Source organism: Antedon bifida, chromosome 6 (genome assembly GCF_963402885.1).
Source record: "Antedon bifida chromosome 6, ecAntBifi1.1, whole genome shotgun sequence".
Taxonomy (NCBI): Eukaryota; Metazoa; Echinodermata; class Crinoidea; order Comatulida; family Antedonidae; genus Antedon; species Antedon bifida.
Window position 1 is genome coordinate 923353 of NC_136231.1, and position 17913 is coordinate 941265.

The 17913-nt window shown below is 35.2% G+C and overlaps 3 protein-coding genes across 3 annotated transcripts in view; 1 reads left to right on the forward strand and 2 right to left on the reverse strand.

Moving 5' to 3' along the window:
• The window catches only part of LOC144845171 (PDZ and LIM domain protein 5-like), an 83188-nt gene that overhangs the window by 23033 nt on the left and 42242 nt on the right, over positions 1–17913 (forward strand). The gene's annotated exons all lie outside the window — the stretch shown is intronic.
• LOC144845175 (small ribosomal subunit protein uS11) lies at positions 2272–5498 on the reverse strand. The gene is made up of 5 exons (XM_078702339.1): positions 5408–5498; positions 3885–4034; positions 3186–3347; positions 2754–2830; positions 2272–2455 (listed from the first exon to the last, which is right to left on the reverse strand). Exons 2-5 carry the CDS (start codon positions 4031–4033, stop codon positions 2388–2390), a joined length of 456 nt encoding a protein of 151 aa, XP_078558465.1. The 5' UTR covers position 4034; positions 5408–5498; the 3' UTR covers positions 2272–2387.
• On the reverse strand, positions 6914–12390 carry LOC144845168 (uncharacterized). Its single transcript, XM_078702322.1, has 7 exons — positions 12324–12390; positions 11631–11747; positions 11370–11456; positions 9674–9919; positions 8800–9066; positions 7901–8503; positions 6914–7711 (listed from the first exon to the last, which is right to left on the reverse strand). Exons 1-7 carry the CDS (start codon positions 12388–12390, stop codon positions 7437–7439), a joined length of 1662 nt encoding a protein of 553 aa, XP_078558448.1. The 3' UTR covers positions 6914–7436.

Below are 17913 nucleotides of genomic sequence, written 5' to 3' on the forward strand. Positions count from 1 at the left end.
ACCTTATATAAACTATAATTAGGCCTATCTCTTTATTTTGTCTGTCTTGAGCAGAAGCCCCCGGCTCCTCCGTATACCTTATATAAACTATAATTAGGCCTATCTCTTCATTTTGTCTGTCTTGAGCAGAAGCCCCCGGCTCCTCCTCCGTATACCTTATATAAACTATAATTAGGCCTATCTCTTCATTTTGTCTGTCTTGAGCAGAAGCCCCCGGCTCCTCCTCCGTATACCTTATATAAACTATAATTAGGCCTATCTCTTCATTTTGTCTGTCTTGAGCAGAAGCCCCCGGCTCCTCCTCCGTATACCTTATATAAACTATAATTAGGCCTATCGGGAATTGTCTTCAAAGTTTGATAAATAAATGTAATTACTATCAATTTCTTCAATAGCCTTCTTTGCACAATGCTAGTGAAGATGATGGTCTTGTGTTATTGGTAGTATCCATCACGGTACCGTATTTACTCGAATAAACGCCCCGGGGCGTCGTTCAGGTACTATTTAGGGGCTTCGTTTATTCGAGCGGGGCGGTTACCCGGTTATTCGGGGAGGCGTTTATTTTTTTTTGGGTGTAATATGGTAAAATGTATAATCAAATAAATACCCCCTAGATATGAAAAATACACATAATTAATACCGAGAAGTAATAAAATCAGTAAAAATAAATAAAAAATGCTTGATAATTTGTAGATCATGTCAATCAATGAATTCTATTACAAATATAAATGTGTTGTAATACAATGTTGTGTATTATACAAATGTGGCGGGGTGTTTATTCAGAAATAAATAAATATTCGAGGGGTAGGGGGTGTTAGGAGTTGCCTTTATTCAAAATGATGTTTTATGGGTGTGTTTATATTCGAATAAATACGGTAATTCTTTTGTTTGTTGTATGACAATGGACAGTTTGTAGTAAAAGTTGAATTGATTATTTCAATCGAAGGTGTCAAAACAGACAATAGATTATAGTGATGATTGAAACCAATTCGAACAACAGATTTGGTTATCAAGTACGCTATTACATTATATATCATTTGCAATTAAAAACACCATGGAGAAATACCTATGTCTAAAAAATGCGCCAAATTGCTGGATTGCAAGGTATCTAATAATGTTGTTGTAGAAATCGTGACGGACACGTCAACCAGGAGTGTGTACATTGCTTGCTTTTTTATAGGACAACCTTCCCTACTTTTATTTTATGCATTCATAATTATTTTATATTGTCTACACTATCAAAGTGAATACGACAAAAAAAGTGTGCTGTGCCCAAATATGGTAGTGATATGGCGGCATCGTGTCCATATATGGGCACATCACATTTGATAGTGTAGACAGAGCTTTAGATGTGGACTTGTTATGATCCAGAATCATCCATCTGCTTGTTGCTGATGGTGAATACACAAGATACTCTTTTCTTTTGTTTCAATCAATATGAGATGTTCAGTACCTCTCCTAATTCTAACTTGCATTTCGCCCCTTTATAACTCGCTCTTCATTTTAAATACAGCAAGTCTCGGTCAGCAGTAATAACGTTATGCTGTTAAATACAGTATAGTGAGCTTCCGACTTGAGACAAGGCACCGTAAAAACAAATTACTGTAAAACCGTGAAAAGAAGCCCATGGGGTTGTTGGGGTCTTGAAAAGAAGCCCAATATGGGCTTCTTTACTAGATTACTTTTGCGAACTAAAGAGGGGGTCTAAATGCGTCCATGAATGCTGATTTGCTATTACAACAGGATTATAATAATTAACTGTCAATTTTATTTGTGATCAAAATACCATTTAAAACTGTAAAATTAATGTATGTTATAAACTCGATACATTATATCTGTATCACAAGATACCTGGCATTAAATCATGTTTGATATTCAAATATTCCATCTCAAAAAAAGAAGTTCATATTATCTTGAAAAGAAGCTCAGTTAGCTGCTTTTGAGTATGGCTTCTTTTCGAGATTACTTTTGCAGACCAAAGAGGGGTGCTTCTTTTCAAGGTTTTACTGTAGGTCATAAAGTAATTGTGCGCAAGTTAGGAAACGCTTCCTCACTTTCTAGCTCCAGACAACACATCAATAGAATCGTATTTCCTATAGTTCTTGGTAAATCGAAAGCTAATTAATTAATTGAAGAATTTGAGTAGACACATTGTTTATCACAAATAGTGTTTGTGTAACAGAGCCTTTTTAATTGATATACTGTATTGAAAGAAGTTACGGTATAGGACTTTATAACCAAAGACACTGAAATAACATACAAGTTACAATATTTTGATTCAGATACAGTTTTAATTACAATGACTCTTCTTCACCACCATGGACCAACTATAGACATATTTTGATAACGATGTTCTTTCATATTGTCCGACCATTCTGGCAATACTTCTAGAGACGTCTTCCACGTCGTCCACCCTTTCTACGTGTACTGTCTGATGGAATTGGAGTAACATCCTCTGAATGAAACAATTATAAAAAATAGATATTAGTAAATAACACTGTACTAGTATTTTGTAAAGGTTTGGATTGTCTAAATGAAAAATAAAGCAATTAATAACCAATGGATGTCCTTTTTTAAATGATATAGAGTGTATATATTGGAAAACCTAAGGAATGAGTATTTTCTAAATGTACATTTTATAATGTACAAACATTTACTTAAATAAATATTTTATATAATTCTCTACTATAGCTGAATATATTTTTTGAAGAAACAGTCAACTGTATCATAAATAAATGTAGACTGTGCCTTACCAATACGGCCAATCTTCATACCAGATCTTGCGAGAGCTCTAAGGGCTGATTGTGCTCCTGGTCCTGGAGTCTTTGTTCTAATTGTTAAAAAAAAAATCATTTGTTAGTTACAGTAAATCCAAAGGCAAATTACTGAAAAAATTACAATGCTGTGGGCACCTATGGCTGGGTCTCAATGGAGATACAAAATAAAATAACAAAAGGCCAAATCAATAAAAGTAAAAAAATGTGGCTGTTCCTCAAGTAGCCTATACAGGTGGTTTAGTAATTACAAGGAATTCATTTCTGTTCATACAATACGCCAATGTAGAACCATGTTGATTTAGCATGTTGTATAAACAGGCCCTTAGGTTGGTTACTGGGTACACCCACAGTGGGCCTAGAATCTCTAACACAATCTATGTGGTGCAGTTAATTGCTTAGTAAACTCACTTGTTGCCTCCAGTAGCCCTGAGTTTGATGTGTAGGGCAGTGATTCCAATCTCTTTGCATCGAGCTGCTACATCTTGAGCTGCCAACATAGCAGCATATGGTGAAGCTTCATCACGATCAGCCTTCACCTTCATCCCACCAGTTACTCGGCAAATAGTCTCTCTAAAAATTAATCATTTTTTATAATTAATTAATTATAACATAATAATTATCTCAAAAGATAAAATTTGAAAAATTACATTTCCAACTTTGACATTTTAAGTGACCGCTGTAACAGCACTAATTATTTGTTAAAGCTGGACATTTTTAAAATGATAAGAGTCTTGGAATAACCAATGGCGATGAAAGAAAATAACAAAAATCAAGACAACTAACTACAATCATTATTTGCTAGTCTAAAATCCAGAATAGCTGACTGTTGGTTCGACATTCAAATTGAAAATTTGTTGTCACATAGTTAGCAAAATATGAATACCTTGCAAAATTATAACGATCAAATTAATCAAATTTATTCATAAATCAGAGTATCTTGCAAGAAAAATGTAAAACCAGTTATCAGACGAAAAATTACATTTGATCATAAGAGACCTGCAGATTTGTTTTTTTGCTAGGCAAGTACTCAAAGTACAATAGGTGAATTGAATTGCAACCAGGTTGTTACTAATAAAAACAAAATACTGAATTTGAATGATAACATACTTTCCGGACAAATCCGTCACATGCACAAATGTGTCATTGAAAGATGCAAAAATGTGTGCAACACCAAAAACATTCTCGCCTTCAGTAACTTGTGGTCCAAGTTGTACTTGGACTTCTTCTTTTTGTTGCTTCCCCTTTCTTGGAGCCATCCTAAATAAAAGCATAGTAAAAAAGGTTGGAGATGGGTTAATTTCAGTATTATTGGTTAAATTTAAAAGCTTAGATTTGAGTAACAATGGTGATGTAGGCTACGAGACATTGTCATTAGTCAAAATACCAAAAAAGTGTTTCGGTCTTCTTCCATGACGTAAAAATCACTGCACTATACATGAATATTATGGTTTTCATTATGAATTGCTCAGATTAAAATTATTCTACCCACAAGTAAATTTTAGGCATATTATTAAGACAACTCTAAGCAATGATTGTTAGGCACCTCACACACAATGAACATACTATAATGCCAGTGGAACAACAATCATTTCTCAGCCTCAACCAGAGAGAATTGATTGTATGTATTTACAGATTCAATAATTTACTAGGCCTTCTAGGGCGACTAAAATTATTAAATAAAACCAAGATAGGAGTAGTAAATTAGTAGCTGGTAAAACTACTAGGCTATCTAAACAAGGCAAGCAGGGGTAGAGGAAGTCCAGGCTCTCGAAACTTGTACTTTGTAGGCTTATATTAGCAGGTCGCCCTACGCGGCATGCCTAGCTAGCTTCTTCTTCTTCTTTTGGAATACTGCTTAACGATCCTTAAGGATCAAAACAAGCAGGGTTTGTGCGCATGCTATTGCATGCATGATATTTAGTCTCTGATTAATTGCAGTGGCTGTGTGTGACGACAGTGGCTGTGTTTGTGTGGACTAGTACACCGGGGTAACCCCCTACTCGAGGTTCTTTAAAGTGCACATGAGCTATGTGTACACTGGCTGGACCTACGGTTTATAGTCCTTATCCGAGAAGACTCGTTCTACCACCAGAACCATGGAGTGAGTGAGCCTCGAACCCTTGCCGATGTTATGGCTACGTAATTACGGTTCCACTGTCTTAACCGCTCGGCCACTCACTCACTAGGCCTAGCCCAGCGAGCTGCACTACTGCATGTAGATTGCAGGGGCCTAGCTCCTCTCTGTTTCTGTGGCTGTAGGCCTAGCCTAGCTAGGCCCGGACAGGCTATACCTGGGACTATTTTATTCAGGCATAGCATAGGCCTATAAAATTATGTTTTTGTTGTTGCTATATTAGACAATTGTTTTTAAAGAGTGTGTGTGTAGCCTACACCAACCAAGCCAGCCGAGCGAGGAAGTGGACAGCGATTTTCCTAGCAAGAAAACAATTTAGACAGTCGTATTTAAACGCTTCATTTTTACGGAACGAATGTTGGTATTTTGATAAATATTGGGTTTCCTAAATTCAGGTAAAGGTATAATTTATTATAATGTTAACATGAGTATATCAAATACATTGATTAAGCCAAATAAAGCCGATCATTTTCGGCAATTTAACAACAACATTTACCTGTTTAGCTATGAGAATTAAAAGAACGTTATAGAGCATGCGCAGAATTAATTGCCAGGTTATCTTGTTTCCTTTTAACCCTATTTTCATCCACAGCACAAATAGCTTACAAAATACAAAAATCAACAACACGACAAGCTATTGTATATTAACTACCAAGACAGTCCTAAATCGATTTCTTAGGAAATAATTTCTTTAATTATTGATCAACATTGGATGATGTGATCACGATTACATCTGTTTAAAGAAAAATCAATTGTCGTATTCGATTGGGAACTTGTCAACGTAAAGATTCGTTGAGTACTTTTTGTATTCGAATTGTAAATTTGTGCTCAACAGAAAGTCATTCGAATAGAAAACGTTGACAACGAAAGCTTTTTCGTTAAGAACAATCTCAGCGCTCAAAATACTCCGTTAAAGAAGTACTCAACGGAAAAACTGTACTCAACGGTGAAAGTCTAAATCGAATACGACAGTTGTTTCTCAATCTGTAACCCCGTGGGGGTTTATGGGCCTTTACAAAATGGCGGCCAAAATATTCAAATAGCTTATCTTCGTAATGGCTGGTTATTCACATATATTTATATTCCCTCCATACATTTTGTCCAAATAGCTGTAACTACTATTTCTGGCATTTTGACCATTACGAAGATATTTAGCTATTAATATTTTGGCCGCCATCTAGTAAGGCTTTATTATCTCTCTTGCAATGGCACTCTCCTTATCATGTTGTCTTTATGTTCAACCTTAATTCAATTCATTCCGCATATTTTTGTAGCCAGTCGGCTTCAATGTTTCTCCTTTTTCTTTACCGATAGTACGTGCGTATGTAATATACCACAGTTACTTTGAACACAAATATTGATTTGAACATTTTACTCACTCAATAAATAATTACTAAGCCTACCGGATAATACATTAATTAAAATAAGGCTATCATTATATACATACATATTTATTTTTCGTTAAATTAGCCTATAATACAAAACTCATAAATGATGAAATTTAAATATTTCTCTCAATGAATACAATCAAACTTAGGCAATACATTTTATTTATCAAAAGGTGAACTTATATCATTATATTTAGATTTAGTCTCTGAAATAATATTACACTCAGTAGTGGTCATCAATAGATGACTTTGTCACACATTTGCCCGTGGCCTTATAAGAGTCCTTGAATGGAAATATCACTTTTCGTTGCAAGATAGGCCTATAAGGTAAAACAGCTAGAAAGAGAAACTTTTGGAAAACAATCCTTCGTCAGGCCTAATATCCATGGACCATAATAATAATCCTTATTGGAAAAAATACCAATTTATATTGGTAGCACTCGTATCCATGAAAAATAAACGAAAAACTTTAAAAACGACAATAAATGAAAATAAGTCAATTAAAAATAATTAAAAGAACTTATAGCAACAACAACAGAATAATTTGGCATCAAATTATGTTTGATATCATCAATCAATAAAGATGATAACGTTTTACATAATGATTAGGAATATAATACAACACTGTGCTTTCAAGTTTCAAATCTAATTTTAAAATGTTCTATATTTCATCTAAATTGTACTGTAGTCTTAGTTGTTACAATTTTATATTTTACAATTATTAATATGACCATATATTGCAATTTCAGCGAAATCAATTAAGATTCAGTTACTGATACCCACAGCTTGTTATTTTCTGTCCGTAAATTTTCCTGTTGATATTTAATGGACACTAGATTAAACAGGTACTGAAACTTACATTAGTGTCTGAGGGATTCATAGCTCACAACAATTTGTTATGGGTTTTTTTAATATTCACGATCGGTGTCAATGACTTTATAAGTCTTAATTAAAATCGCCATTTATTTTGACTGACATTTTTTATTTAGACTTTCAGTAAAATAGCATTAAATCATCTGATTGTGGTTATGAAGGATAAATTCAATCTACGTACATAAAAATGACTTATGAATTAGCAAATACGAGATAGATATTCTAGGATGTACCGTATAAGGCCTACTTGCCAGAAACGGAAAGTTAACAATATTTAACCAGCGGATACGATTGCGACTGTTTCTGATAATACACAATATCAGACTCTCCTGGTACTCGGTCCTCAATACTTGACTGTGAAAAGGCGATGCATGCGTTAGTTACAGAGTTAAACTTAAACGCTTTACAACACGGTAGATGTACACATGTTTTTGAACATGCCAATGCAGATGTCTCCGTACCTTCGTAGAGCTGTGATCCCGTAATGCCCAGTGATTGAACAACCTTCGAAAATGTTGCGCTTTTGTCGAACGGCCAATCTATCAAAACAATAAAAAAAAATTATTAAAGTATGTAATTGGCATGCAATTGGCAACTATAAAATAGAGGTAAAGAGTGATGGTTATGTATTACTTTCTAGTGAACTTCCACCACATCAAGATTGGGAATGTATAGCCACGGAGAACTTATTTCTCCGTGTTGTAACACTGTTTGTCACGTAGACATACTTTCAAGTATCTTGTCTTTTGCAGCTTTCATTTCCACTTCATTTAATGCATGGCTGTAAACTTGTAATGCAGCTACTCTAGCAAATAAATCATCGTTGGAACTTCCGAGTTGTAGCTCACTTAAGTCCAGGTCCATGCTATCGAAATCTGTAAACGCAATGCTAGCGATCTCTCCATCTCTCCACAGTTTGAAGTTTCTTTTTGAACCGTCAAATGTAATGGCAATAAAAGTCCAAACACTTGGTAAAAGTACGTGTGCTTTCGTTATCTCCTGATCATTGTAGGAAACCGTGACTTCTGAATGATATAAGTAGTTATTCGAATATGTTTGTTCAATTTTGAGATGTGTGTCGCCGTTGATGGTGCTTAGTATTTCACCAGACGATACTTCATTTGGATATATGTACATCGTTACTGTTAACGCTGTTACTTCATTCCCAACACTCTGACTGTCAATAGTAATAGCATGGTTTAAGGACTGAATATTATCGTCTAAACAGTCAGAATTTATGTTTACGGAATTAGTAGATGCAAACCATGATTGTAGGCAACTAAGGCTAAGATCTGATATCTGAAGAGCACTCAAGTCTGGAATTACTGAACCTAAGTAGAACGAAATTACAAAAAAACAAATATATAAACAAACCTTTAATATATATATTTATATAGAGAAAGAGAAGTTTAAACGTTATTAAATCTGAGAAATAGTATTATACTTTAGGCCTATATATTATATTATACTTAAATAAATAAGTAGATAAGTGCGTACAAAGTACAGTATTCTCCAATACTGCTGCAGAACGTGAACCGAAATCAATGTGTGCAAAACAAAACAAAAATTCATGTCAGCTAAAAAGAGGAGAATTGAAAATACCACAATGGTAATTATAATAACTTACTAAGCGGACATGATGATCCCGTGTCAGCCACATCGCAGTATTCCCACCTTACGTTTGCATCAGAAGTATAACACCATGGCCCCGGTTCATTGTCTGGGTTTCGACATAAGTTGTGATGTCCTAGCCCAGTTTCCGAATTTGGAATGGAAAGGCTTGAATACGGAACGTGAGGTGAATTTGATGTCCAAGTCTGACAAAGTATATTATTAGTTGTGGTATGCACTAGACCTCTATAATCATTTTTGTTTTCCATGAGAGTGCATTCACCTGTGGAAATAGCATATGCATATTAAAAGTAAGGTTATATAAAGAAATTTATTAAAGATTGGTTGCTACGTAGACGCAGCACTACGACGTATGCACAACGCAAGTTATTGTAGTTGACTAATTATTGTTTAAGCTTGGTTCTCACTAGAAACGCAACGCAAGGACGTAACGCAATGTAAAGCGTGGTTCCCACTAGCGACACAACGCAACGACGTAACGCAACGCAAGTGAATTGACCAATCACAAGCGATGGCTTATTCGCTTTTGATTGGTAACTGTCTATAACTTCGCTTGTCATTGGTTAAAACGCTTGCGTTGCGTTTACGTCCTTGCGTTACGTTCTAGTGGGAACCAAGCTTTCGTGATTTGACCAATCACAAGCGATGAAATATTGTTGCTTGTCATTGGTCAACTCTTTTGCATTTCGTCTACGTTCTTGCGTTGCGTCTATAGTGGGAACCAAGCGTTACCGACAATTTGGAGGATGCATATGGGTCGTAACTACGTGTGAACTAAGCTTAAGGAAACTACGTTTACAAACATTTATAATAAAATGAAAGCAACACGAAGATATTTATAGTTGTGATTGTGTGTAGACATGACTTACTTATTTCTGGCTCATATTCATTGTAAACTCTGACCTCACACACGTTCAAAAATTGATCGATTGTTGGGTGCCATAGCATGACGTAACGCCCAGAAATCGATTCACCACATTCTAAATCGATGATAGCACTTCTTTCTACTTGTTCCGTAGTAACGGACATTCCACATTTTTGTGCATTTGCTAAATCGTCATAAACATTACCAATTCTCACCTCACTTTGTACTAACCGATAATGACTACCTGAACCTGAAACAAAAATTGTTCTTCCATGTTTATAACGTACTGGTGGTTCATTGATAATAATAATATCCTGGATTTATATAGCGCCTAATGTTTTGAAACCTCTAAGCGCTGTACATAAACTAATACAAAAAAAGGGAATTCCAACCATGCCAAAAAATAAACCAAACCGAAGTAAGGGGATACGCCTTCGTCGCTAACCAGGGATCGGTCTAATTGAACCCCGGTCAGCACCAGTACTAAATTAGATCTAAAACAATCATGTTTAAGAATCTGATGAGTTTGCCTCTCATCTTTCTAAATATGTACAATATTTATTTGCAAAAGCTTTTAAAAAGTACACATTTAAATAGTATCAATAGAATATAAATGAACACGAACCTTAATTACAAGAGGTCTTTTTAAAGTTTCATAATTTACACTTTTAGACATTTTTAGTTATTATATGTATCGTTAGGCCTGTGTATGTTTTTAATCGGAATTGTTGTCAACCAACGTTTCTTTGTATTTTTTTAAAAGAGAAAAATGATTTCTTAAAATTTGCGTCATAGTCATAACCCATCTTTAAAATATTATTGGCAATGTTTGGAGCAACACCATTGTTTGAATGTCAGAATAGAAAATGTATACTTGTAAATAGTTATGAAAATATAATTTTGTTTTATAATTATAATTATTATTATATCCTAATGTATGTATAAGAAAAACTTACATCTGTATTAATTGAGTAGAGTAGAGAAACAAATATTAATGAAAATTGTGCATATTATATAAAGATAAATATTATTTACAAAAATATGAATTTTTATAAGAAATAAAAGTGGGTAAAATCCCCACAAAAGAGAGAAAAAAAAAATGTGTACAGTAAGTAATTAATTATATAGATTATGTTTATATTATTGATTTAATCACGATGACCACTGGCTACCTTCTTTTCGGTATATTTTTCTAGAATAATTATAGTGTAAGGTGAGGCACAAACCCTTCACCACTTTAACTCCACCACACCCCTGTGAGATCAGACAGAGGTCCAATACCATAAAGACGTCAGACAAACTTTCAGACGACAGTCAATGAAACCATGTATTCTTTTTGTTTTTAAATTTAAACTCATTAGACATACCACATTAACCTAACAATCGTTTGCATGATCGATACTCAATTAAAATTATACACAGATGAATGTCACACGCTTGCAGTTAAAAATGGAATCGTAGATATGGTCATGGTGATTCAATTTATTGTCACATAATATTACATACATGAAATCTGTTTTCCTGAGCTTAGAAACATAGATACAATACAATTTAAAACATAATATAAACACGTAACACCTTAACTAGTTATCACTTGAAAATGTAGGCCCCTACACTGATAAAATAGTATGAAAAGCCTTTGGATGATGTTCCAATGATTTAACTTATTTTTCGAAAAAAAATCTTAATAAAACACTTACTTGACTGAACTCTATTTATAATAGTAACTTTAGTAACATTGTACTCTTTGGACAAATCAATCTTTAGGAATTCGTTACTGTTATCCTCTAAAATAATATAAATAAAATTATGCATCATTTAGCCATTCTTAAAATTTAAAACAGTTGTTATTCTTTTTCACTATTTGCTTGTGTTCTTTTTTTGTTAAGAACATTTTAAAGACTATTCAAAATTGTTTAAATGTTTTTTGTTTTTTTTGTAATATAACTTCGTACACTCACTTGAATGGTAACATGTTGATCCCATCACTGTGTAATCATTTCCATCAGTAACCGCTCTGCCGTGGTGACCACCATAAACTGAACTCTGCGTTACATCCTTTTTGTACGATAAATAAGCTAAAATACATAGATCTTATACATAATAAATCCTGCAAATTAACAACGTGAATCTTTGAAAGAGAATATAAGTTTATACCATACGAGGGGAGTATCTTATGAAATTTCACTCTTCCCTGATTATTTGGTATCTGCTGAACTATTTAGCTAATCGGATTCCATTCCTTGAAACAGCTTCTTAAACATTATCGGGAATTCTACCTTCTCATCGATTTTCAGCTCTTATAAATAAACAATAAAATGTTTTTCTGGTCCAGACAAATGAAGTATTGTATTCAATTTTAATACGTTCTGTTTCTTGATTAATTTGCATATTCAATATTTTAGTGGGCTTAAAACATTAAAACTCAAGTTTAAAAAAAAAGATTTTGTAAATCGGTTAAAATAATTACTATTTTAATAGTACTTTATTAATTAGATACAGTGACGAGTAATTTGCTGTGATCGGTGAAAATATTCCTTGTGATGATTTAAAACGTTGTTGTCAAGAGGATTGTAGGCGCAACAATGTATTGTTTGAGCATAAAATAGATAAAATAATAAATAATTTGAATGTAACAAAGTACCAGTACTTACATGTATCAGCATGTTTCCATACAAATATGAAAGAACAACAGACAAGAAGAATCGTATTCTGGTTCATTTTAGGAACGTTCGGTTATGCAGTGTTTAGTTCAGCGTTCGTGGTCAATATTCATAAACTAGATGATCAAAGAAACACAACTATAATGGTTGGCTAATTAATAATAAATGCATGTATAGATATATTGACAAAATACGCCTCAGTAAATTATGACGTATTAAACTCGACCATTGGATATGACAAAATTGTAATTTTAAATCTGCAGTGCGATAGTTTTATATAGATTAATTATACACCATTATTAATCCGTGAGAGACTCTTCAGTGAGATGTAATTTTCAAAAATGTAAGTCTATATTGAATAAATTGTATATTGACAACTTGTTAAATTTTAAATATTAAAATGATTAATAATTGAACATTGAAAAAAATAATATCATTATTTTGTTTAATATGCCATACATCTTTAATACTAATGCTGATAAAATGCTATTTTACAGAATTTATTTTTGACATAAGTACGCGTATTTAAAATTTCTAAAATTAATTTCTAATCAATTTTTCGTATACTTCAAGCCATTGTGAGCATTTCAAAATTTTCAAAAGTCTTTGCGTTTTGCGCCCGCACTTGTCTGCACAGCTTGTTCAAAGCGTAGAAAAAATGTTTTTTCCAATTTTTTTTTGTTTTCCATACCTTCTGTAGTAGACTTTATTCATTTTGATGAACTTTAATTTCAAAATAACGATGCATGTCATTCTATCTATATATTATTGTTTCCTCCTCCTTTTCATTAAACAAATATTGAATGTAATTAAAGTGCGTCCTTATTTGGCTGTGTAAGTCAATTAGCGTAATACAAATATCTTTAGAAATTGTTCATGTTACAACAGATAAACACAGTAATTGTAAATGGTATCCGAAATATACAATAATTTAAAATGAAATGAATCGTCTAAAACCTAATTTAAGTAGCATCGATTTCCAATTAGTTCAGAACAGACAAACATGTCACTCTCCGTAAATAATAGATGTCATTTCCGGAGACCTTGCAGCTCTAATTTAAACAGTTTGGTATGCCATGCGTTGTTATGCAAATAATGTGCAGGTGAAAATCGAAGGAGCACATGGGCTTCTTTTCGAGGTTTTATGGCAGTCTATTTAATGGAAAATAATGCCATACAACTTTGTTTCTGATTTTAAAAAGGGTCCACTTGTTTAGGCCTGACAGTTACAACCATCTCTCTTCAAAATAGAAAAACAATATTCATTATTTTCCATTAAAAAAAAAAAATTCCGTAGAGGTTCGAACCCAAGCTGAGAGCACACAACCCTGAACATTACACGTTACGCCACAAAGGAGTACATGACTGAACAGCTAATAATAGTCTATTTATACGTGTATTACGTAATTCATCATTACGTCATAAATATCCTATTAACCTTGTCAAAACCAAAATGATCAGTTAGCTCAGTCGCCTGAGCGTCGTGTTAACAACACGTATGTCGTGGGTTCGATTCCCACGCTGGTCGGTGGAATAGAGTTAAAGGCATGCGGCCACTGTGTTTGGGGTTCACAGAATTATACGTCCCCCTTTCCACCACACATCATGAGGCGACAACATCAATGCATCTGGTGATGTGCTGGAAACGACCCCAAAAGGCTGTGGCAGGGCCTTAGTGCTGAGGCAGGGAGAGCACATTTAACATCTTTTTTTTTATTTAATTTATTTTTCAACCTGTATTCGATATCGTAAATTTTATGTTTGCCGCCCTCAATTTTAAAATAAATTGAATTTATTATTTTTATCGCAGGTGTACGAAACGGTTTGGTATGCCGTGCGTTCAATTGTTATGCAATGGTTGTGCAGGTGTAGTGGGAAAGATGGTATTGTTAGTCATTCGCGGTCAAAACAATACAAACCGAGAACCGAAAGATTTAAAAATTCACCCATCCCTACAATAATCAATATGCTAAACAATAGTTCATAGAGCCAAACACAGAGTGATATTGTTGTACCTTTTTTTTTGTTTTTAATACATCCTTTTTATTGTTATATAAGTAAATTGTACAGTAATTTTGTAAATGCAACGTTTTTAGCCATGCAGCTACTTGTTGTAAGTTTTATACCCGAATAAATTTTTAAAAAAACAAAAAAGGAACACACACAGTTAAATTTAGATTTTGCTAATCTATGTTGCTACATTGGTAGCGAAATGTCCGATTCATGCAAGATATTGTATTGTAATATGTTATGAATAAACATTTATGGTAGTTGGTGATGGCCGCACCGTCCCAGAATAAACATGTTTTAAACAGATAGTTTATCTCCGATGATTTTTGTATGGGGTTAATGGAGAGTGAAGTAAGATCAAATAGAACATTTTCGAAGCTTAGACTAATTCCGCCGCCGGGCTAGGCCTTAGGCATATACGAAGTCGAGTTTTTAAAGTAGAAAACCCAACCTAATATTTTGAAGTCGCATCTGGATAGTTGAAATTTTAACATTATCATAATTATCATAGGTGATTATGTATAGTAATAAGTATAAGTATAAATGCAATTCTAGGCTCTATTTTCATTATTAGCTGTGCCCCAACCATGGTGGGCTAGTACTGGAGACTTAATATTTAATTTCATATTTCAATGAATAGGTGCTCTTTCCGGGGACAAACAGCCTGGTGATACTGAAATTAATTAATGAATTTAGAAACGATAAAGATGAGGAAATCTATGAGAAGGAGAAAAGGGCGCCCATGAGATTTAAATAAAGATACTAGAATTTCCACCAATTTACAAATTTCCAATACAATCGATTTTAGAAGATGTTAGATGAGCTGGGTATGTTCTAGACAACATACAGGCTTCAATGCTAGAGAGGTGGGTATGTTCTAGACAACATACATGCTTCAATGCTAGAGAGGTGGGTATGTTCTAGACAACATACAGGCTTCATTGCTAGAGAGGTGGGTATGTTCTAGACAACATACATGCTTCAATGCTAGAGAGGTGGGTATGTTCTAGACAACATACAGGCTTCAATGCTAGAGAGGTGGGTATGTTCTAGACAACATACAGGCTTCAATGCTAGAGAGGTGGGTATGTTCTAGACAACATACAGGCTTCAATGCTAGAGAGGTGGGTATGTTCTAGACAACATACAGGCTTCAATGCTAGAGAGGTGGGTATGTTCTAGACAACATACAGCCTTCAATGCTAGAGAGGTGGGTATGTTCTAGACAACATACAGGCTTCAATGCTAGAGAGGTGGGTATGTTCTAGACAACATACAGGCTTCAATGCTAGAGAGGTGGGTATGTTCTAGACAACATACAGGCTTCAATGCTAGAGAGGTGGGTATGTTCTAGACAACATACAGGCTTCAATGCTAGAGAGGTGGGTATGTTCTAGACAACATACAGACTTCAATGGTAGAGAGGTGGGTATGTTCTAGACAACATACAGGCTTCAATGCTAGAGATGTGGGTATGTTCTAGACAACATACAGGCTTCAATGCTAGAGAGGTGGGTATGTTCTAGACAACATACAAGCTTCAATGCTAGAGATGTGGGTATGTTCTAGACAACATACAGGCTTCAATGCTAGAGATGTGGGTATGTTCTAGACAACATACAGGCTTCAATGCTAGAGAGGTGGGTATGTTCTAGACAACATACAGGCTTCAATGCTAGAGAGGTGGGTATGTTCTAGACAACATACAGGCTTCAATGCTAGAGAGGTGGGTATGTTCTAGACAACATACAGGCTTCAATGCTAGAGAGGTGGGTATGTTCTAGACAACATACAGGCTTCAATGCTAGAGAGGTGGGTATGTTCTAGACAACATACATGCTTCAATGCTAGAGAGGTGGGTATGTTCTAGACAACATACAGGCTTCAATGCTAGAGAGGTGGGTTGGTTCTGGACAACATACAGGCTTCAATGCTAGAGAGGTGGGTATTTTCTAGACAACATACAGGCTTCAATGCTAGAGAGGTGGGTATGTTCTAGACAACATACAGGCTTCAATGCTAGAGATGTGGGTATGTTCTAGACAACATACAGGCTTCAATGCTAGAGAGGTGGGTATGTTCTAGACAACATACAGGCTTCAATGCTAGAGAGGTGGGTATGTTCTAGACAACATACAGGCTTCAATGCTAGAGAGGTGGGTATGTTCTAGACAACATACAGGCTTCAATGCTAGAGAGGTGGGTATGTTCTAGACAACATACAGGCTTCAATGCTAGAGAGGTGGGTATTTTCTAGACAACATACAGGCTTCAATGCTAGAGAGGTGGGTATGTTCTAGACAACATACAGGCTTCAATGCTAGAGAGGTGGGTATGTTCTAGACAACATACATGCTTCAATGCTAGAGAGGTGGGTATGTTCTAGACAACATACAGGCTTCAATGCTAGAGAGGTGGGTATGTTCTAGACAACATACAGGCTTCAATGCTAGAGAGGTGGGTATGTTCTAGACAACATACAGGCTTCAATGCTAGAGAGGTGGGTATGTTCTAGACAACATACAGGCTTCAATGCTAGAGAGGTGGGTATGTTCTAGACAACATACAGACTTCAATGGTAGAGAGGTGGGTATGTTCTAGACAACATACAGGCTTCAATGCTAGAGATGTGGGTATGTTCTAGACAACATACAGGCTTCAATGCTAGAGAGGTGGGTATGTTCTAGACAACATACAAGCTTCAATGCTAGAGATGTGGGTATGTTCTAGACAACATACAGGCTTCAATGCTAGAGATGTGGGTATGTTCTAGACAACATACAGGCTTCAATGCTAGAGAGGTGGGTATGTTCTAGACAACATACAGGCTTCAATGCTAGAGAGGTGGGTATGTTCTAGACAACATACAGGCTTCAATGCTAGAGAGGTGGGTATGTTCTAGACAACATACAGGCTTCAATGCTAGAGAGGTGGGTATGTTCTAGACAACATACAGGCTTCAATGCTAGAGAGGTGGGTATGTTCTAGACAACATACATGCTTCAATGCTAGAGAGGTGGGTATGTTCTAGACAACATACAGGCTTCAATGCTAGAGATGTGGGTATGTTCTAGACAACATACAGGCTTCAATGCTAGAGAGGTGGGTATGTTCTAGACAACATACAGGCTTCAATGCTAGAGAGGTGGGTATGTTCTAGACAACATACAGGCTTCATTGCTAGAGAGGTGGGTATGTTCTAGACAACATACATGCTTCAATGCTAGAGAGGTGGGTATGTTCTAGACAACATACAGGCTTCAATGCTAGAGAGGTGGGTATGTTCTAGACAACATACAGGCTTCAATGCTAGAGAGGTGGGTATGTTCTAGACAACATACAGGCTTCAATGCTAGAGAGGTGGGTATGTTCTAGACAACATACAGGCTTCAATGCTAGAGAGGTGGGTATGTTCTAGACAACATACAGGCTTCAATGCTAGAGAGGTGGGTATGTTCTAGACAACATACAGGCTTCAATGCTAGAGAGGTGGGTATGTTCTAGACAACATACATGCTTCAATGCTAGAGAGGTGGGTATTTTCTAGACAACATACAGCCTTCAATGCTAG

Coding starts and splice junctions, on each gene's coding strand:
- LOC144845175 (XM_078702339.1), bottom strand. CDS start 4,033: ATGGCTCCAAGAAAGGGGAAGCAACAAAAAGAAGAAGTCCAAGTACAA. Junction 3,348..3,884: donor GTGACGGATTTGTCCGGAAA/GTATGTTATCAT, acceptor ATTAATTTTTAG/AGAGACTATTTGCCGAGTAA. Junction 2,456..2,753: donor TATGAAGATTGGCCGTATTG/GTAAGGCACAGT, acceptor TGTTTCATTCAG/AGGATGTTACTCCAATTCCA.
- LOC144845168 (XM_078702322.1), bottom strand. CDS start 12,390: ATGAACCAGAATACGATTCTTCTTGTCTGTTGTTCTTTCATATTTGTA. Junction 9,920..11,369: donor TATAAATAGAGTTCAGTCAA/GTAAGTGTTTTA, acceptor TTTTTGTTTCAG/GTTCAGGTAGTCATTATCGG. Junction 8,504..8,799: donor GGGATCATCATGTCCGCTTA/GTAAGTTATTAT, acceptor CGTTCTACTTAG/GTTCAGTAATTCCAGACTTG.